The sequence below is a fragment of the Aythya ferina genome (genome assembly GCF_964211825.1).
Source record: "Aythya ferina genome assembly, chromosome: 13".
NCBI classification, from domain to species: Eukaryota; Metazoa; Chordata; class Aves; order Anseriformes; family Anatidae; genus Aythya; species Aythya ferina.
The window spans coordinates 142,255-165,409 of record NC_140311.1 but is presented as its reverse complement, the minus strand read 5'-3'; the positions used below and the strand labels follow the sequence as shown (position 1 = coordinate 165,409).

At 42.2% G+C, this 23,155-nt stretch overlaps 1 protein-coding gene across 1 annotated transcript in view; it reads right to left on the bottom strand.

Annotated features, from left to right (window-relative positions):
* Positions 1-13,545, bottom strand: part of MSN (moesin) — a 42,575-nt gene extending 29,030 nt beyond the window's left edge. Inside the window, exon 1 of the mRNA XM_084534233.1 lies at positions 13,130-13,545. Coding sequence (XP_084390359.1) covers positions 13,130-13,141 — 12 coding nt within the window. The 5' untranslated portion in view covers positions 13,142-13,545. The remainder of the gene's footprint in view (positions 1-13,129) is intronic.
* Between the last annotated feature and the right edge of the window lie 9,610 nt (positions 13,546-23,155).

Sequence of the window (23,155 nt, the reverse complement as noted above, 5' to 3'; positions counted from 1 at the left end):
CCAAGGCAATGCCTGGGTGTGGCATTTCAAGTTCTTGGCCAGCTCACAGAGCTCACTGAATATCTGAACAATAGCCAGATTTCTAGGAGCTAGAACACAGCCTTACTGTGGGATCTGACTGCCCAGACTATGAGCTATCCCTCCAAATTTAACTGCAGGCAGAGTCAAATGTGAGGTAAAGCTGTTTCATCATCCTGTGATTATCAGTTTTATCATATCCAGTGTGCTAGACAAATCCTGTAACTTCCTTTTAGTACAGGGTCTCATGTAGGCTCACTGCCTTTTCACATCTATTTAGGTCATGGTTCCCTAAAATACAGGATTTCCCTGGAACAGCTCAGTTTTACACTACTTTTTAAGTGTAAGTTTCCCCACCCACATTCACTTCCCTCTCCACCAACCTATTTTCGGTTTTAAATAGTTCTGTTGGGACTGTACATAGTTTATAAAAGACCAGCTTGTGATTACTGAAGTACCTTTTGTTATTTTAAGCTCTGTCTAGTTCAAACACTTGAGTTTTCCTAATATAGAGCAGAGTAGCTACAGCACCAGGATAGAGAGAGCCCAGTGTCCCAGAAGACTCTCGAGTGGGTGTAGAGCTGCTGGCAGCAGCCTGGAGAGAGCAGTGCCAGCACACTCTGGGTGTGGTCCCACCACCACAAATCATCCTAAAAGGCCTGTCACCATGTTGCACACTCCCACTGCCTTCTTTGGACCAGTATTAGCACTACCATGACTACACAACAAGCAGGATCAAAGAGTAAATCAGGCTGAGAATAACTTATGTTATTTTTTCCAGCAAGATCATTTCCTTGGTCCCATTCACTATACTGACAGAGACACTGCTACTAGCACAGATGACAGGAAGGTGGAAGTGTAAGATGACTCTCTTTGGGTACAATTGGAGAAGACAATCGCTTCTTGTTCCTCACCCCCAGGCAATCCTATTTTATCCTGTTTTATTGCAGAGAAGAACAATAAAGCTGGTAAAGGGACTAGAAAACAAGACTTATGAGGAGAAACCAAAAGAACCGGGGTTGTTTAGTGTGGAGAAGAACCTGAGGGTAGACCTCATCCCTCTCTACAACAACCTGAAAGGAGGTCGCAGTGAGGAGGGCACAAGCGATAAGACATGAGGAAATGGTCTCAACTTACACCAGGGGAAGTCTAGATTGGATATTAAGAAGAACTTCTTCACAGAGAGGGTGGGCAAGCATTGGAATGGGCTGCCTAGGGACATGGTAAAGTCCCCATCCCTGAAGGCATTTAAGAGACGTGTGAACATGGCACCGAGGAACATGGTTTATTGACAGGACTTGGAAGGACAGGTTGATGGTTGGACTCTATTATCCTGAAGGTCTTTTCCAACACAGATGATTCTATGATCCTTTGTAGTGACTCAGGTTCTCACACAACCCCTTGCCAAGATTTACCCCCTAATCAAGCCACATGCAAACTTGCCATTAACCCAGCTTTCTGTTGTGCTAGCAAGTCGGAACTGATTCACTGTTGAGTTGAACTATCAGAGCCAATGTAAGGCAGGACCACAGAGATGTGAGCAAAACTCTTCAGTGGCAACAAACCATCAAATCTCTTAAACAGGAAATCAAGTTAATTGCAGCCTTTAATAAACCAGATCAAGGAGTTCATACTTACACGATCTTGAAATGCATTGCTTAAAACTGAATTATTTGAAAAGAATGCATGACATCAAGTATCAGGTATCACTTTGTATTAGATACATACATGAAGACACAGCTAAATGCCTTGCAAACCAAATGGTCAAGTAAGATTTGTTAACAATATGTCTTCCTTTTAAGTTCATCACACACCACCTTTACTACATGCAGATTCACATGCAAATGATAGTCGACATTTTATAGATTGGGCACACACCACAGGATGCCATTATGAAACCACAGTCAAAGAACAGCTGTAGCAGAGGGCATCATTTAGACCAACAAATAGCATTCTGCATCATGTTGCATTTCACAGATAGCCTGACTAAACAGCAGGAAAAAAAAAAAAGTTCTTAATGTAAGAAAGCACTTAACTACCCCTTCCTCTCCAGAGTATTTTCATCTTTAATGTTTCAGGGTGTTTTAGCAAAGCCTATTTTAAAAAAAAATGTTACAGTTACCTGAATAGTATTTGTATCTGGTAAACTTTTAATAAAGTCTAGTTGTCTCTACAGTTTTATAGAGAAACTGAATTACAACTTAATAATAAAGCTTTAGACTCCCAGTGAACTGCTACTGAGACAAACTATTCCCAGTTTGCTACAGAGGTGCATCTCCTGAAACAATGCTATAAACAATGTTAAGAAGCTATCCTGCTCAGGGTTCTGACAGTTTAATGTGATCTCCTGGCCTACCCTACCTTCCTGAGGGAAAGTGTTTTTAGATTACTGCCTGAACATGACCAGAGACATCACATGGATCAACTGTACCAGCAAACAGAACAGATAAACTAGCTATACTTAATAGTAACTGGGCTTATACTATGTATTTCCTTTAAAAGGGGTTACTTTTGATACATTTTTGTCATTATACATGACTAGCTCCTTTACTGTCTCCACGCCTTTGCACTCCTGAAGACAAGGTTAAGAACCTCCAGTCACCTACAGAATATTTTGCAAATCCAAGTACTTTCCTAGCTATGCTTGTGAACAAGTCAAAGTATCATCTCAATTCAAACAGCTCAAGAACCTGAACAATCCAATCCAATTTAGAAAGTGATCCAACCTTGAAATCAGCCTTGCTCTGAGCATTGGGTGGGACCAGATTTCTTCGAAAGATCTCTCTTGGCTTAACTTTTAATAATTCTAAAAGACCGCAGAAGTTGCTGCAGAGCTACCCTGTAATAACATAAGTCATTACAATGCTCATGTTGGAAACTGACTTCTTGTATCAAATGAGCAGAAGCAGTTTCCTCATATGATTTACAGTTTCAACATCCAGGTCTTTCAAATCTCCTCAGCAAACAGAGATAATGTGCACCATCTCCACAGTCAAACAGATACAGTAGGAAGAAAAATAGCCAAACACTGAGCACAGCTCCCATCACCATTCATGCAAGTATAACTTATGAAAGTAAGCAGTAGAACTAACTAGACTAACCTAAGGCAAGGAGCCTCCAGAGCACCTTCTGCAAGGGACATTCAGAGTTCAACTTGAGAACTTAGGGATATGGTTTAGTGGGGATTGTTAGCGTTAGGTAGAGGTTGGACTCGATGATCTTGAGGTCTCTTCCAACCTAGAAATTCTGTGATTCTGTGAACTTAGCTCTTTATTCAGACCTGCAGTATAGGGTTGGTTTTCTTATATTTTCAATTCCTACCCCACCCCCCATAAGCCAAGGAACAGCAGCAAGGATTTACAGGCAGTACTTCAACTCTGATCAAAGCCTGGAGCTCCTTCAAGATTCCTGCATGCAGACACCTCACACCAAACTGCACATCTTCAGAACACTGGAAACAGTAAAGCTGCTTGCTAACTACTACTCTTGCTCAGACTTGTCATGAAAACAGATAGATCCACATGAACGCATCTAATAACCCTTCCTCCTCTAATGGAATGGCAGACCAACAAAATTGCTTGTTTTACAAGATTTTCTGAACCCCTTCAGACTGAAATTATTTTCAAATCCTTCCTAACACTGCCACACTAAAGCTGCCATTAGAATACTATAACAGCATTTCACTGAAAAAGTCCTTTACACCAGACTTTCCTGAGACCAAGGTGTTTGGACATAGTCATTTGCAGAGAGATGAGGAAAACCTTGAAAGTACAGAGTAATGCAGCATATAATAGCAAAATACAAAAAGAAAGTCATGTGACACCTGCCTCCTCCTCCCCTCACCAAGAGGGAGAGAATAGGCTTACTGAGAAGCAAATTATGATTGCAATGAATCCTAAACTCAAAATGCTTCATGCAAATTTGAAGGGTTCTACCCAAGAAGCACCCACAAAACAGCCTTTTTTTACATGATAATTTTATGAATGAAAGACACTTTCATCAAAGCTTAGCCATGAGAGAAGTAGCTGGTCACTTCATCTGCATTTGGTCCCTGCTGGTAGAAGAGGCTTTGCACAGAGGTGAATGAAGTACAGAGAAATCAACAAAACTTATATACTGGATGTCAGAACTGAAGCAGCAAAAGAGAAGCAATCCAGACATCTGTCAGATTTTTACTTGATCATTCAGCATTTGTCAGAACAAATACTAATATAGCATCATATTTCCTGTGTATGATGCTGAAGCAAGTATTGTTCAGTACTGCCTCTCATCTTCAGCTGATTGCTCTGATATTTGCTTAAAGTCCTTTCATTCCTTCTGTCTTTTGACAGAGAGATTCAGGACAGACACTACACGGAAACGTTCTTACTGCTGATGATGGTGAAATGCACCCACATTTGAAATAAATCTCTATTCTATTAGGTGTGCAAAGAAGTATTTAAACAAAGTGTAATACATTACATTGCAGCTTGCAGTAGTTTCTCATCTTGAGATGTTAGCAATGAACTACAGAAACAAGATAAAGCAAAAGACTTTTTTTATGAGCTTCAACTCACTTCTGCATACACATCTATCACCACAACTTCCTAGGTATACATTGTGCCCATCAGTATCCACTGATTTCTTGTAGCTGGCAACACTTACTCTTCTTTTAATGATATACTGTTGCAAGAAAATCACAAGTCTTCAGCAACTTAATGTTAGAACTTACTGCTTTCAGGTTTGCAGGGGCTGGGTCAAAATCTCATCGGTTTGGGTTCATTTTAGTGTTTCATACAAAAAAAAAAAAAAAAAAAAAAAAAAAAACTTTTTTTACTTCAGGAGACACTAGACACTTCTAGATTTCTTGAGCACCAAATACAGGAAGAGAGGGTCCTTGCTTGTTTTTTCTGAGCAAAGCACTAACACTGCAGTAACAAGGAAAGCCTGTCATCCCAGGAAAGAATATTTTACAGTCCAGCCACCATGACAAATATACGCCTCTTGCTTACTTGCATAAAAAACAATTCACATAAAAACCATTCACTAAAATAGGCTTATTGATTGAGGGAGTTGTCATACCAAAAGGACTAACAGAATTGTTCTCATATAAGAAGACAGTGAATTATAACATATTGTGTTGATTATGTATCACTATTTTTTTGTAGAGTGACTTGTATACATTGGCAGTAGAACTGCCTTACTTCTTTAGATGGTACCTCCAGAACCATTTGCCACCATCCTGCAAGTCCTGGGGATGATAACCATCTTAAAACTACAAGTTCTGAATTTTAATAGAGAAAAAAGTACAACCAGAAGCCTCTTGTCCATCCAGCCTGAAAAGGCACATAGTATATTGAGGAAACAGAATCAGATTTTTTTTTTTATCCACTATTCCAGAATAGCATATTCAGAGGGTAAAAAAATTCCACTTCATTATTCTTAGACACATTATGAACAAAAAGCCACAACTCCATAGGGGAAAAAAAATACTGGTATGCGTGTTTGCTGAGGGACCTGACACTTCACCCTAATAATTTGGGTGTCAGCTCAGTTTTTGCACTGTAAAAAAGTGCAGAATTAATACTGGAGAGCCAAGTTCAGTACAGTTTAAAAGCCACAGCAAGGAGATTTGGCCTATAATTTTGTGCTTTATTAGACTGTTACATAAAACCAAGTACATTTATTAAATGGTGTGACTAAATGATTGATTGGACTGTAATGGCAGATTTTTTCTCTGCTTAGTCACTTCCCCACCTTAAATCCAGAGAAAAAGAAGGCTGTGAATCATAAGGGCTTACTAACAATAAAAGGGTAAGTCAGTGATATACAGACAGACAAGAATGGCTCATGGCTGCAGGAAGACATCAGTTTTGCCTTTAAAAGAAAATACCTGCAGAACACAGGAATGCACACAATAGCAGAACTGCAGTTCTCCAATACGCTGTATGCAAGATTTTCTGACACTGACTTAAATCTCCAAAAAAAATTGTGGTTTTGTAGTATTCACACTCCAATACACTATTGAAGTAAGTGTCCTTTTAAGTAGTCTCTCTAAGCAGCAAACTTACTGATCAGCAGTGCTATAAGCTTACAAGAGAGAGCATAGATCAGTCCAGACCAAGCATACTGCGCCATTATGCTTCACTACTTCACTAGTTGTCCCTTTCCTGATCTTCTCAGAGATTTCCTTCACTCGGAAATTCCTTATGCGGAATTGCTGCTGGCAGAGAAAGGAGACTGTCTCTTCCCTCCCAGACCACCATCCAATTCTTGCCTAATCACACCTCTCCACAGAGCTGATCAGCTTCAGTATTTTTTCATTCATTCCTCCTTTTGCAGCACATCTGCACTTTTGTCTGTAGCTATTAGTCAACCAACAACGGCAAAAGGGAGAGAAACTAGTATGGCCAAATACTCGTATTTTTTTTTAGCCTGGGAATGGGATGAGAACAAAACATCATTCCTCAACCCTAAATTTATCTTTTTGAAAATTGGTTCCTCAGGACTACAGCTTCAGAGATATCAAAACAAACAAGGAAAAAAAAATTGCTCAAATCACATCACTAAAAAACACTTCAGAGTAGTTTCTCCCCAGGTTCAAAAAGCTGCTATACATAGACCAGGAATATCTGACGGCCCCACTACTCCACAGGAGGATCGGATCACAGATTTACAGAAGATATCATTTCACAGATGCACAGGAGAGAAGCAGCACTAGATCACTTGCCCTTGCATCCATGGTTGCTACAGCCGTAATTGCCTCAGGCAAATGTAAGGCCCAAATCTCTGCATTTTCAGATTTGAAACCTCTAAACAGTTGCAGTTGATCCTACGGTTTTATAACCACCAAGGCCGCCAGCAACTGTTTTTCTTCCTACACCACTGCCAAGTATCTGCTGCACAATCTATTACGTGTTACAGTAAGAGTCAGCATTAATTGTTGGAGTCAGAAGGATGGGTTTTATGCCCACAACTTCCAGAACACTTGAATGCTCCACCTAGACACAGCTATAGGTGTTGTTATGAAGAGATTCACCCAGGAGTAGCTTTCCATGAATCTAGACTTCAGTCTGCTTTAGATGTTTCAGTTGGGATAAAAAATAAAATAAAATTCTTTGATGCAGTAATATTGCCTGCACTACACAAACTCCTGCCATTCTCAAACACCCCCAGGGAAAAGAAAGCAATTAACTGGCTGCGTACTACTGCTCTTCATTTACATCAGTTAATTGCCCTGGATTATTCCCAGGCAGGGAGGGATTTCCTCTTTTCCAGCAATATGTCTACAACAGCAGGGAAGCTCCTCACAGGATGACGTTGATTTCTAGTATCATCATCTAGCAGGCAGACAAACAAGACACCTGGGGGGGGGGATCAGGAGTTAAAGCTGAGATCTTGGAACCCTTTTTGAAGCAGATCCCACTGCAGTCCTCAGAACAATGATTAAGCACAGATAACAGTTTTATTGTGCAAATTCAGGGAGGCCCTCTTGCTGTGCAGAGGCAGAAAAACAAGTCAGCCAAATAAGGCTGTTTGAGCTGTACCAAGCCAGGAAAGAGTCCAGGAGATGACGTAGTTAGAGGAAGCTTTTAGTCAGTTTCCTTTATAACCTGGAGCAGGGCCAGAGCTACCTCTTCCAGACAAGTTTCTCAGTGAAGTGTCAGTTGATCAGAAAGGACATGGAGAGCCCAGCAACTCAAGAAGGGTCCTGTTCCCCCCTCACCCCAGCTTCACAAGAAGCAAATGCAGAAGGTATTTGAAGCATTCAGTTTCGGTTTGCCAGCTGTCTTTCATATAGCTACCTAGAGACTTCAGTGAGCTCTGCACAAAGAGAAGATCACACCAGCCATTATACATAAAACAACTGAAACAAGTTTCCTCTAGAGGCAGCGATGCCATTTCCTGTCAAAAAATGAGTCCATATTAAGACATCTTATGAAGTATCCCCTTGAGAAAAGCAAGAATTGTGATTAACATTCAGGGGTGATTAATCAGATGAGGCAGTCACCCAAAGGAAAGTGTTGCAACCCCTTGCAGGTCCAAAAAAGGTAGTGCCTGCAAATGCTAAGGGGACAGGGTATATGCTAGAAGTGATGACCAGCCCCCTGATATTAGGCCCTATTTTCCCCCACAGGATTCTTACAGCAGAAGTAGTAGATCTAAAGCTTTCCTTAGGCTGCTTTTATTATATGCACCTCACCAACCTTCTTCTTGCTCATTTGCCTCATGTAAGAAATTAGGAGGTCAAAAATGAAAAAAGGACTCAACTAACATTCAGTCCTATGGAAACTCCGGTACCATAAGCACTCTTAACCCTAATAATCTGTAATGTTAGTTTTACAAACTGGATCATGACTACCAATTCATATCAGGTACTCAGACCAGTTCTTGCTCACTACAGTTTAAAAGAATTGTAACTGATGCCTTCTGCAGCGCACTACCGGTTAGGTTCAGGGCTTTCTGTAAGAGGGGGGGAGTAGAATTTTACAGTTATGCATTTACAGAGTGAATATAGTTTATTTTTATTCTATAAACCCCCTGTTTAACTTCAGCATAGAAGGCTTGGAAGTACTAAACAGAAGCTTTTGCTCATTGTTAGTGTTAACTGCTTCATCTGCACAAGAAGTAAAAGCTTGCTATTCTTGCATAATCTAGGAACCAAAATGATTAATACAATACAAGCTGGGGTGTAATTTTCTTTCCTGCTTTCTTACACCCCACAACAGGTATTTTACTACAGGTAATTCATTGTACTCCAAATTGGTAGTTTACCTGGTTTCAGAGCACTCTCAGCATGCTTTGTAAATTACTGTTGCTCCCATTGTACAAACTTATCTGAAATTCACCAACAGGGGCAACACTGGCTTTTGTGCAAAGCAAGGTCTTTTGGAGCTCTCAATCACACTTTTTTACTGCAATTCAATGCATGCAATAGTGTTAGAAGAAAGATACAAGGGATTAAGTTCACCCAACAAGCTAGCACTAGTGCCAGACCAAACCCTACCTAATTTTGATCAGTGGTGGCAAGTTTCTCAGGTTATACTGAGGGACAGAGAGAGGGAAATACAACATCTGAAGACCAACCCTTGGGTAAGAGAGAAGACACCTGAACTGTTCCTAGCGTAGGAACATAGTTCCTATACTAGTGTAGTCATATTTCATAGCACAACAAGATTCAAATCCTGGGCACCAGAAGTACAGCATCCATCCATTAAAAGTCATGGTTTGCATCACTGTCCACCGCTGTCCTTCCAGCTTTCAAGAGCTCTAGCAAATTCCACAAGGGAAAAAAAAAAAAAAAGGCATTACCCAAACATAGTGCTCTGTTTACAATTGTCATCTTGCTATGTTTAGTAGCAAGATACCACACCTCAGGAAACTAACTACCCAGAGGGTTCTCCTCATACTTGACCCATAATCTGTTACCATCCTTCTAACTAGACCCATACCATTCCAAAGAATAGAGGGAGATACGCTTCAGGGACCTTTGGATTCCGATGGGGAATTAGGACCATCAATTTTCACTACAGTGTCCTTGAAGGCCTTAATGGCCACCACTGCAATGAATTTTAGAAAATAGAGGAAAAAGGCAGCAGTAATGAAGAAATTTTAAAAGTCTGAGCTAGCATAACAGAGCTGAAATCCACAAATCTCACTGTTCTTTTGTGCTTGTCCAAGATGACTTTTTTCTGCAGTAATACTCTGCCCTAGAAACCTGGAGACTTATGTTCTCAGCATCTAGAGAAACACTTAGTTCTGCTAATAAGGTAAGGAGGCCAAACTTCACTACCTCAGTTTGAAGCTGTTTGTAATATTCAAGCTCTGATTAAACCCATTTCCCTACAGTGAGCGAGGACTACATTACCTAATACTGAATTGTTCAATTACTAGTGATAGGACAGTTTTAAGAGTTGAATACACACTTTATACAAGGCAGATGCTCACATTTCAAGTTCTCAGTGACATATCCATTCATATAGCCACTAAGCCAGTATGTTCACAGACAAAATATTTAACAAATCCTGATACAGAAATGCTGCTTTTTCCAATAGTAAAAAACACTGAAATATCACCCAGTTGTCAAACACGACTGGTACAAAACTGTGGCCTTCCCCTCTACTACTCCTCTCCAGCTAAAATGTTTTTTTGTAATATTAAAGTGATTAACAATATGGCTTGGCCCAGCTGTCAATATGACATCTCATTCATTTCTATCAGGATTTGGAACAGAATGTGACATTCAGCTCCACCCATCCCAAAATGACTCAGGACCAGTCAGTGAGCATGAGATCAGAGCCTACTCATGACCATACTTCCCACAAGCAGGGGAGTTTTGGAGTTGACAATAGCTTGAAAGAGGTATCTTACCACCCAACCGCTTCTACCCCTTTGCAATACAAATTGTGTGTGGGGATTATATGTCCTCTTTCATGTGCACTTTAACTGTTTACATCCTGCAAGTTTTTCAGAATAAAGAAGTTACAAACAGGAGTTGGTTGCCTTACTGTAAGAGCACTCAAGATAAAACAACGAAGCCTTCCTGTGGAGAGCATGGCAGGATAAGCAGGCTAATCTGGGATGGACTTCCTATAGTCTACAAGGTCTCCAACAACCAAACCCACTCTGACTGTGCAGACATTACACTTCACAACAGCAAAACCATGTGCCACTAGTTCAAAGGTTACCAAAGTTAATCTTGAATTCCTATTAATAGTGCACTAAAGCATAGTGCCACCGAACAAATCTCACGTAACAAAGAGGCAATCTCTAGCTACATGTGTTAACATTTAGCCTAGCTTAACAAAGAGTAGGGACTCAGAACTCAACAGGTTTTGCTGCTCAAGCCACACAGCAGCTGCAGCAGCATGTTCTGTAAGCTTGGTGAGATGAATGATAAAAGCTACCAAACACTTTAGACACAAGTGTTTTTCCTGCCCAGCCAGAGTTGTTCCCTGGAACATTTCCTCCATCTGTCTTCTTCACAATGGATTTATTTTTGTGATGAAGCCTACATATAGCTACATCTAACTGCTCAGGTTTCACCCACATTTGACCTCGATCAAGGAGACTCACTTGCATTTTACTGTTTTGTTAATTAAGTAGCTATTAAACAAATCTAAAGCTAGCACACTAGCAGCCATGTTTCTTTCACATGAAGAACTGATTACACAGTTATGCCAGCATTTCCTGTTCCTGCAAACCACAGCTCAAAAAATGATGTTTAAAATATTATTTCAGTTGGGTCTGCAATTAGGGCAGATGGGGCAGGAAACCAAAGTGGCTGATATAACAGCCACTCTCTACCTCAACAGGCACAAACACGTGAACTGCTTCTGCAGAATCTGCAGCATACAGCAAAGTACCTGAATGTCTTTATTTGTTCCAGTTTTTAAAAGCTCTTGAAAGCAGAACTGCTCCATCACAGCCAGAAAGCAGCAGATTGTGAAAATGAATCTGGCCTAGGGTGTGTCTCCAGATTCAAAGGCTAAGAGTACCTTGTCATGCAGTGGCAGAGCACTTTGATTCAGCCTGTTAGCAGGGAATCCTGCCTCATGAGCCTCTCTGCAACACATTCAAAACTTTTTGGCTGATTCATACTAAAAGAAGTCACTCCACGATTGTAAACTCTCCTCTGGCTAAAACATCTCAACCACATTTTACACAAGAGTTCCCTAACCTGGGCCACTTCTGCTGATCTTACTTCTGAAAAAAAGGCGACAAGTTCAGTGACTCTTCACTAACGGTTGCTGTTTGAAAAAGCAGTTTTCAAAATCTTTAGAAAATATTGTCTTCTCAACCTTTAAGTGATTGAGTTTGGTATCCTTTAAGATGATGTTTACAATTAAAAAAAAACTTACAATAATCCCAGATTTTTTTGTCAGATACATTGTCTCAGACTGCTTTTAAGACAGCAGGAAAAGAATTCAAACACATTCAAAAAAAAAGACAACATTCAAAAGTCATTCAAACAGGCACCTAGTATCTAAAGGGATAAAATTAAACTACCTAAAAAAATTGAGGGTGGATTCCATTTCAACTTCCACTTGTATAAGGGTGTGTTTTTTTTGTTTGGTTCTTTCCCTATCCCCCCCCCAAATAAGTTTATTAGAAGTGCTTAGGCCATTTCAGATCATTCCTAGCGAGGAAATATCCAGAGCCTTCCAGCCTGCTCTTTCCTGTGTTATCAATGAAGGGCGAGGACCCATTCTTTTACTCCAACCAGAGAAATTAAGTTGGAAAAGAAAAAAAAAAAAAAGCTCCTTATTAGTCACTGAACTACTGCTGTGAGAGGGAGAGTCAAGTACAGACTTGAACAGACTTTCTAAAGCACCAATCTCTCTCTAGCCAAGAAATACTTCAAGTCAAGCTGGGACAAGGCTCCCTAACAACTCAAACTGACTAATTAGAAGTTGTGAAAACCCTAAACGTCTCTCTACAAAGCACACGAGAGGTAGCCATAGATTTAATTAGCTCCCCACCACGCTCTCGTGTGCTCCGACTCGCCGAGCTCGGAGCACACGTACTCGAGCAGCACGCCCGCGTGCAGACTGCGGAAGACACGGGCGAGGCAGGGGGGAGGAGGAAGGCACCTCTTTATTCAGACATGTTAGGGAGGAGAGCAGCGGCCAGAGGGAGCTGCCCGACGCGCCGTTACTCAGGCAGCCGCGGTGCGGTCGCCGCCGTGGGGTCCTCCGGCCCCGGCCGCCCTGCCCCCGGCCCGCCCGGGCTGCGGGGGGCGCGGGGATGCCGCGACGGGCCGGGAAGCGGCCGGAGGGGAGGGGAGCACAAGATGGAGGGGCGGGCGGCTCCGCTCCGCTCCCCCCCGCCCGCCGCATCCCTGCCGCGTCCCTCCTTCCCTCCCTCCCTTCCTCCTCCTTTCTTCCTCCCTCCCTCCGGGGGTCGCGGCCGCCCCGCGGCTGCCGCCGGCTCCGCCAGAGCCCCCCGGCCCCCGCCGCCGCTGCGCTGGGGCGGCCCCGCCTGGGCAGGGCGCGGGCGGGAAGGGAAGGGAAGGCATTCCGGCTCTCCGTCGGGCGGGCAGCCGTGCTCCGCCATCCCCTGCCGCCGCCAGGCCCCTGGGGGAGCTCGGGGCGGGGGAGCCGCGACTCCCTGGCGGCCGCGGGGCGCTCACCGTTTTCGGCATCTTTCCGGCGGACTGGGCACGACAACTCGGTGCTCCTGCGCTGCTGGGGCTCTCCGCGCCGCTTCTAACGGGACTCCGCGCCGCGCCTCTCGCCCGCCTGCCCCGGCACAGACCCCGCCCCGCCGGCGGCCGCCCTGCCCGCCCCCGGCCGCCTTCCTTCGGGGCCGGAGCAGCGGCGCCCCCGCCCTGCGCGGCCCGGCCCCGAGAGCTGGGCGCGGCGCGGCTCGCTCCGGCCGTGCGGCGGCGGGAGCCGGGCCGGGAGGCGCCGCCGGGGGAGGGGGAAGCACGGGCGTGCCCCCCTTCCCCGTCTGTCCGTGCTCTGCGAGGCAGTCTCGGAAGGGGAGTGGGGCTGGTGGCAGCGGCCCGCCAGGGCGAAAGCCGCGGAGGCGGGAGTGTCCCGCATCCCTGACATTGGGTACCCGAGAAAGCCCTGGACTCAGAAGCTTATTTACATGCCAGCTGTCGCTGAGACTTCTGGTCCTTTCTAAATGCGTTATTTTAAAAATAACCGGATTTTATGGGCGATTGCACTCTTCAAAATAAGACCACGGCGCTGGTGCATGACAGATCCTTTTGTCTTGCATTTCGTCTGAGTCATGCACGCTGGGTACTGCTCAGCCGTGGAGGTAAGTCAGTACTCTCCCCGGCTGACCGGGGCGTTTGCTGAGAATGCTGTGCTTTATGGGGTTTTCATAGCTGTCTCTCACTAAAAAGCACACATCCAGCTTCAGGTATTTGGAAAACAAAAAAGACACAAGGGGCTGCGGCTTCCAGAAGCTCGGCAGGCTCACCACTTCTTGTCCTCAAGCCTCCTCAGAGGCCACTACCAAAATTACACAGAATAGAAGAGCAGTCAAATTCATGGACTGAAATAGGCTGAGGACCACTTGCCAAAGTTTCCCTTGTCATCAGTGTTTTGGAACCACTGACAGAGGGAATCAAGGTCCGATGTTTTCACAGGGTTTTAAAGAACCCGTTTCATCTTATTCGGGACTTTGAAAATAACTGTCAAACAGTGACACAAGTTCTACTACCAGAAGAAAAAAAACAAAAAAAACAAAAAAAAAAAAAAAAAAAAAAAAAAAAAAAAAAACACTTTGTTTTTACAGTTACCAGCTTGGAGGACAGCTTGTGTCCAGTAGAAATAAATTAATTTTCTCAGTAAGCTTCATATCTTATTTTTTAAGGAAAGTAGAAACCTATTTTCCTATCTAGCTTGAGTTTTATCTTCATGTCAAATCCGCTAAATGTTTTCAGATCTATAAGTCTTTCAGATCTTTTGTGATGGGAAGACCATTCAAAACTAGCTGTACTTCATACTCACTTTTTCCCTGCTTATGAATAAATATTGTGTTAACATGAGAACACATGAATTCGGATATAAAATGGAAAAGATGCAAACCAAGCTCTACGAGGCATTTCAGCACAGACTCCTGCTGAGTAAACTGTTTTCTGGAATTTGATTACAGGATTCTACTGGGATTAGTATTAAACTGAGGCACATTGGGAACTGATTTCAGATTCATAGTAACACTTTGTACATCTTTAAAATTGCACTTCATTCAAAAGATCTCAAAATGCCTTGTAAATACCCATAGTGAAATCCTAACCATCTGGGGAAAAAAAAAATAAAAGGAGTTTTCTCTTTTTTCCTAAGGAATAATATTGTTGTAGAAGTATATGTAATATAACACATAATTTTTAAACTAAAGACTTGTAAGTTGTGTTGATTTGCTTTTCAGTGTCATGTTTCCTCACCATACAGCATTATGTGGGGAAAAAAGACACAATAGTCTCACCCAGAAGGAAGGAAGGAAGGAAGGAAGGAAGAACAAAGCCTTGCTTTACCCCAGAGTAAAATGGGAGTGATACTATTAAGAGCAATGCCATTATACCTGTACTCACCTGAAAGGAGATAGGAATGAGGTTCATAAGCTTTGTTTACTTCATCAGAATATGCAGGTTTCACCTAAACTAGAATCTCTATACTGTCTATATACAGGGGGAAGATTAAAAATATATACATATTATTTAAATATATATTATTAAATAAAATAAATATGTTTTATAAATAATATATTATAATGTAAATATATTTTATAAAATAAATATATTTTATTAAAAAAATAATTGCTTTTACACTGGTATTTGTTTGTTTGTTTTTCCTTTTCTTATTTTTACACCAACTGTTTCTTAGACTAGGCCGAACAAGACTGAGAAATTAAAGGGTCCCACTTGTTTCCCACAGAAAAATATTACTGACAAAAGATATCCATAGTACCAAAAATACTTGCTTGTGATTTTGGCAAATGATAGAGGGCACCCACAGTGTCAGGTTTGGATCCAGGAACACTAAATGTGAGATTTCCCCCTGAATTCAAGTGGTTCTGTGAAGACCTCTTCATTACTATTCTAACAAAAATATCAGTGATGGGGAGAGTCTGATTCTGCTTCTACTGGGACTTGTATTTCCAGGTTCCTTCATGAGACTGAAGTTACTGTTTGGAGGATTTAATCATTCTTTTTCACACAGATGATAGAACTGCAGATGATAAAAGTATATTTCCTTGCCATATTTAAGGAGCTACAGTTTAGCATCCAGGGAACTGACCTTTGCTTCATAGTACTTAGGACAGGAGCCATGATTCAAAGGAAGTCCCTTGCCAGTGAAACAATCAGATACAAAGCAGTCACACTCGTGGTGTGTCAGGCATTGGCTGTGTGCACAGAAAGTCACAAACTGTATGTCTTCTGTCTACAAGCAGCCTGAAGGGGTGAGACAAAGCAAAGGGAAGTCTCCAGCATGATAGACACTTCTCTTGTTGTTTTCTACTGCTCATAGCAATAGCTAAACAAAAGACTATACATGCCACTTTGAAAGACAAGGGTTCCTGTGACAAGCACATGAATCTCCAAGCTTTACTTCCTCTCCTGCTTCTTCCTTTCCTCTTCCCCTTCCCTGTTAAGCAGAAGAATAAGACATCTGAAAGGTCTGCACTCAAGGATTCTCCAGCTACACTGTCACCAGGAATTCCTGCTGTGGAAGTGCTGCACCAGGATCTGATTTCACCCTCAGATCTCTTCTGTGCTAGCTGCTGGGGAGGGACTGCAGTATCAAGCAGTCCATTTGCAGAGCCATCTCTGCCTGTCCATGTGTGAGAACAAGCACAGCAGTGGATTCCTGGAGAGCCACAGGCAGGGGTTATCTCTCCTCCACAACTGAAGGATGAGATTTCAAGTGTCAGCTGACTAAAGCTCCTCCTGGGAAGAGTCTGAAGTAACATTGCCCAAGGCCTCAAAACTGCCATTACTTCCAGCCTGCTCAGAGCCTAAATAATATTCGAGTATTTCAGAATTAGATTAGACCAAAATGACGTTAAGCATTCTCCTGGGAGAAGGCCTGATATTTCACTAGGGATTTATTGCCTTGGTTTTGTTTAGATCATGGATTTTGTAGTACCTTCTTTTAGGCGGAAAAAGTATATCAATGATTTGGTCTGAAATAAAAGAATTATTTAGTATGAACTCTTCAACAGGAGCTGTTTCTTCAGTATACAGTTTTCTTGGACTAATGCTGGGTGAACTTGAACTGCCCTTCACGTAGCTTTGACAGAAGACAGAGGACTCATTCCATCCACGATATGGCAATGTAACAAAACAAACAACAACAACCAAAGAAAAATTAAAGGTATTCCATACTCAAAGGTGTAATTCAGAAGGCTGAAAGAAAGTTAGCTTTGATTTGCATAGCCAAAGGAGGGCACAAAATGAAATTGTTACTGTAGTGTGAAAACTACTCCTTCAACACACAGTAGTCCTAGATTATCCTCTATTCATTCTAAATACCATTTGCCTCCTCAGCACTGATGCCTTGAGCATCAGGGTAATCTTTTGCAGTGATTCTCAAACTGGGAGGATGAGAGGGGAAGGAGAGAACACACCATACCTAGGGATGCAGGATTTGAAAAGGGTGAGGATAATTCCTTGCCCACTCAGCTTCTGGAACACTGCAGAAGCTGACGGGGCCATCAGACATGTGCCCCATTTATCTGATCCACTTTCTGCCTCAAAGAATGGATCTCACAACAGGGTGTGCTTCCAGCTCCTTGTTTGTCCATTCCACAAGGCAGAAATCATAAAATCATAGAATCATAGAATATCCTGAGTTGGAAGGGACCCTTAAGGATCATCAAGTCCAACTCTTGACACCACACAGGTCTACCCAAAAGTTCAGACCATGTGACTAAGTGCACAGTCCAATCTCTTCTTAAATTCAGACAGGCTCGGTGCAGTGACCACTTCTCTGGGGAGCCTGTTCCAGTGTGCAACCACCCTCTCTGTGAAGAACCCCCTCCTGATGTCAAGCCTAAATTTCCTAAATTTAATATCTGGATTTGACTGCCAGATGCTCTGTAAAGACCTAGTTCCTAGTTCCCTCCTGCATATAAGAACCCCACTGCCAAGGAGGCCCCTATAAGGAACAGGGAAGAAGGCAGGACTAGGGACATTCACTGTATGGCCCACATCACTCACCTCACCCTGTGTGTCTGGGGACATGCTGTGTTTGAGCAAGAGGAGGTAAAAGAGGAGATTTTCAAACCAGACAAAGTGTGTGCAAAGTACACAATGGCCGTATGAAAAAAAAAAAAAAAAGAAGAACCACACGTCTGCTAGAATTGTCTCTTCTTCAGATGCTCTTTTTATGTACCATATGGGAGTAAATGGTTGTATGTTGCTTGCTTTCTGCACCTTGTAACGCTTGCAGCAATGGGAGGAACAAAGAAATCTAATGGATATTGTGGGACACAACTCCAAATATTTACATCTCAAATACTAGATAATATAGCTAGCAAGGACAAAACAAAGAATGGGAATATACTTTGCCTGTTTGGGTGAAAGGTACTAATGTAAAAAATTCTCTGAAGCCTTTGTAGAATTGGAACAATGTGAGCTTTGGAGTCTGACACTGCCACCTTCTTCTCAGACCAAGAAGTTGGGAGTAAGGACTGCTGATCTCTTCCATCTCAAACTAACTGAGAGAAATGATTTCTGTGGATGATGGGGGAATCAAGTTATACTATCTTAACAGGACATTCCAAAGCTTCCTATGCGTAAAATCTGGAGAATCTTTTATTCAACACAACTCAGACCAGCAAGAGCTTATATGCAACACTGACAGGCTTTGTTGCAGAAAGGGAGGTGACTTGGAGTCTTCAGCAAAGATCTTCCATTGCTGTGCCCTGAAGTAGAAGGCTCTTTTCTCCTCTCCCCCTCCCTCTCTCCTGCTCTGCTTCCTCTCAGATGCTTGATGTGTGGCCAAGATGATAGTTCTGGTGTAATGACCATGTAGGGCACGTGGATCACCAACACACACAGTGAGCTACCACAACTGCTGTCAGAGATCAGCAATTCTGAGATTCTAGTGTGGGCCACCAGGTGTGTCCTTCCACATCTCCCAGAGAAAGTGAGTGCCCAGCCCAATCACTGAGGCTGAGTACTAGGCTCTGGTTTGCTCTGATAGAGGTGGCCGCTGGATAGCAGACTATCAAGAATGCATTTACTTACACTGAGGATTTCTGAAGGCTTTGAAACCTAGTAATTGGGAGTAAATGTCTACAGAGGCAGTTCAAGAGGGTGAAAAATGGGCCATAGAGACCAAACAATCTTACTGAAAAGGAACCAGGGAGAAGCCAGTTCCGAAAGGGGTTTTCAGGTCAGTAGGTTTTGGCAGTTTAAAACAAAAACACACCCAAGAGCAAGTGGATCACCAACACCCACAAACAGATACCAGTGTTGCCATCTCTAGCTGCAGAGAGAGCCTGATCATGACAAGAGATAGTGAAGGCAGGCCAGTGATGCTGTGACACATTGGGTAGGGTGTGGTCATTGCTACTGTTCATACACAAAGATTTTTAGTCTATACAAAACTCTGGAGACAGGCAGGGCTTTTTCTGTTTAGTTCATGGGGTGACAAAGAGCTCTATGATCAGGAAGGAAAGAGGCCTTGTGAAATATATTTGTCCTTTATCCTGTATCTCCAGTGCAATCAACAGAATTATATGAGGGAAGAATTTGACCAACTGAGAATAATGAAGTGACAGCAAATTATTTTTTCAACTGTTGCTAAACTTATTAGAAATATTAGAGTTCTTTGCACAAGTGCCAGTACCTTGCCAGCCTTGGTTCAGGGGGATGCTTACGAAGCATAGACAGTGACTGATAGTCTTTGTTGATCTTTCATCAGATGCTCAACAGATCCTGTGACAAGATGTCAATGATCTTTGTAGTCCTAACTGATTCATCTCTTGTCAGCCGGAGAGCATGTCACAGATAATTCTTCATCCTTTACCCAACCATTTTATATAATGAAATTTCTTTTTAAAAAAAAAAAAAAAAAAAAAAAAAAAAAAAAAGACAAGTGTTAAACTTCACATTTGTCATCATCAGTAGTTGAGGTATATCAAAGAGGCAGTATTTACTGAAGTATTTAATTTCCCAACACACATCCTGCCCTCTCAAGCTCTTCATTTCCCAGGCTTTATCTTCTGGGTGATCATTCAAACAGTATTCTTGCACTGCCATGTTTGCAGCCCTCAGACATCACAGCAGGAGCTCAGTCTTACAGAGCTGTACAGCTTCCACATCAGGACCAGCTCTTCACCACATGGCTATCAGTTTCTTAACTTTTGCAAGGGCTTGAGGAAATCCTGTATTCATTTCCCCTTTAGTGATGGGTGAAACAATGAGCTGTCATTTATGTTGGTTACAAGGGCTGTAAACTTAGATTTAGTGAAACCATTGGAAAGACACACTTCTCACATCTCTGTTCACCTTCTATAACCTATTTTTCTTGCCTGTCCCTTCTTCACAGATGCACATATTTTTGTTACAGAATTGAGTTTAAACTGGATCTAACTTTAACACCAGCCAGGAACATGATACATAGAGATGAGCAAATCACCAAGTGACTTCCTCAGAAAAGCTTCCTGGAGGAGTTAAAACGGATCTAACTGAACACAAGCGCACATTCAATGCTGGTGCAGGGAAAGAAAAATCTACTGACTCAGCATGGTTCATATTCTCACTTTCACTGTCTTCACATTAGAGTGATTATTAAAACTTACTTGCAATTGACTTGAAGTATGGAGACTGTCACCAATCAGTTAGGTAGCAAAACAGCTACACTGAAATGGCAGTAAAATGGATTCTGTCTTGAGGTTGATGTCTATTCCAAAGAACATGTTATGAAAGAAGAAGCAATTAAAACAAATCATTCCTAACCCTCTTTTTTTTTTTTTTTTTTTCTTTTTTCCCAATCAAATAAAATTCTGGATTCTGGCATTCTCCTAAACCTCATTAAAGATTTCCCTGAGCATTGTACCAACATCCATTAAAGTGTCTTCAAAAATCATATGAAGGAGAGTCTCTGGCCAGTAAGTCACTCTATGTTGCTGTAGACAATAAAGGAGAAAAGGATGGGTGGACAATTAATTTAAGATCCTGTTTTATGGGGATAGAAAAGAAAAACGAACAGGTAAATGAGAGCTCTGCAGGGATGGCAATAACAAACGTCATTTCTTAAGAAAACTTGACACTGCCACCAACACAGGACCTGCCTATACTGTTCAAACACCAAGGTTTCTTTTTTCATACAAAAATGACAAATTTGCCTCTCCCCAAGTAAAGTAAAAGTATCTGAGGTACTTAAAATTCACAACTTCCAGTATAAGAAAAATGAGGTTGTTGAAGTATTGTCCTATGGATTAGAGACGGAGACTAGAAGATAACTCTCCTCAGTTCTATGAGCTATGCCAGTCCCTACTGGATGATTTCTTGTTCTTTTTGATTAACCTGTCTATAAAACTTATATAATAATATTGTTTATCTTAGAGGGGCAGACAAAATTGTCTTCAGGTTTTGGTCAAGAGTGCAGATGCTGTACTTTGTGTTAATTATTTTTTAATAGATGTTTGTACATAATGGCTACATTCTGAATCTAAAATAATTAGTTCCTGAATATTTTTGAAAATAATTATTTCTCCAGAATCATCTATCATAAGTAGAAGTTATCTGCCCTGAAGCAGTAGCCAGCAAATAAGCTACATGCTAACACTCAGGCAGCCCTGCTTCTGAAGTTGTTGGTGGTTTGGGCTGTTATGCATTCAGCTGCAGGCCAATGTGGTATTCAGGATGTATTAAGAAGTTGGATTAAGAAGTTTTCTCCCCTCCTATCATCACTACATATAACTCTCCTGGAAATTAACAGTTCCTCAGGCAACAAGACTGTGTTGGTAAACTGCATCTACACCAGCCTTTTAGTTCAGATCAGGAGTTCGTTTTTGAAGTGAATTTCCTATTCACTGCACTTTGTTTCCCATCATGGTGTAGTCTCAAACCTGGTGAACTGAATTCCATTTGGATGAAAATAAGGCAGAAGATGCTCTTCAGGAGTACACCTAGAGTATTCCAGCTATTGGACAGCATTTGGTTAACAGGACCAGAATAGAGCAAGTGCAAAATAAGCTCCCTCTAAAACACGTTTCATGTGAATGTTCAATATTCAGCAGCAGCTGTTTTGTTTTCCATATCTGCTCCTATTATACCACACTACTTGTTAATGTTGACACACTGACCTGTCAAAATGATCCCTGCTTGCTTATGGGTCTATTGAACCTGTTCAAGCATTTTTAGCAGGACAGATTTTAGCTTGGATCAGAGCTGGAAGAACTAAGCTAGGGAGCAAGGACACGTAGATTTACTGGCACCTCTGTGGGGACAGTAACCTCCAAGGTAGCCAGTCTCGAATGGAGACAGAATAGCACCTTCAGTCTCAGGCCAGCTGAGACATAGCTGGGCACCAGGCTAGCCCATGGCTCACTTACCACCAAACTGAATGGAGGTGGCACCTAAATTCTCCTTTCCTCTACAGAATGGCACAGGCTCACCTATGGACTCAGGCTTCACTAACTGAAGTCAAATTCCTCCTGGAACACCAGTGTGCACTTTCCCAGAGGTCTTACCCTTCAGTTAGCCTTAGCTCCCTCTCATTTGATCTTTTTCTCTTGCCTGCTGTTGTGATTTGAAAGCCTTCTCTCCCTCACTCACAGAGTAGCTGCTTGTAATCCAACTTCCCTCTGCTTCTCCAGGGCTCCACATTAACTCACTGCTCCAGGCATTCCAGCTCTCACAGCACAGGAGCAGAGCAGGAGGGAACTCTCAGTCTCTCCACTAACATTAAGTCAATTCTCCCCACTGTACTGGAACTTTGTCAAGTGAATCGATGCACTGGAACATAGGTCTTAGCCATAATGAGGAGAAAGAAAACTGGCCCATGTTTCCAGGTAGTGGTGTATAATGTGGATGATGATCTCAGCACTAACTGTTTCAGGCAAACCACCCTTTACTAGTTCTTTCCATCCAAGTCTTGGCTCCATTCATTTTGCCTGAGATTTAGATCTATTTTTGGAAGTGTTAAAAATATACAGGGAGTTGCCAGACATTTTTATTCTAGTGCAGGAACATTATATACTGAAGACAGTAGTCTTGTCTCCTGCTTGAATTGCTTTTTTTTTTCCAGATGAGCACCAAACCCTGACACATAACAGTGTTGTTTAGGTAAGTGTAGGTAAGCTGTTTCTACGCTAGGACATGGAGTAGACTCAAAACCCAAACCAAACCAAAAAAAAAACAACAACCACCCACAAAATCCAGAGCACTATTTTGCAGGAGATGCCAAGGTCTGAAGTATAATCTGGAAATGTTTTTGTTACCTCTCCCACCCAACTGATTCACTCACAAGTGAAGGGAACTCCCTCCCACCCTGTTAACACTACAAGGTGTGATCTACAGTCAGGGTTGCATGGCTGTGGCAAGCAGCCCCTGGGCAACACTAATTCCCCCCCACATTCTGCAGTCAGTTCTTCTCTTTCCCACAGTTGAACACAATGACGTACCACATAGCACACACACGGACATGACAGATGGCATAATTTATTTTTCCTAGGTTTTTACTAA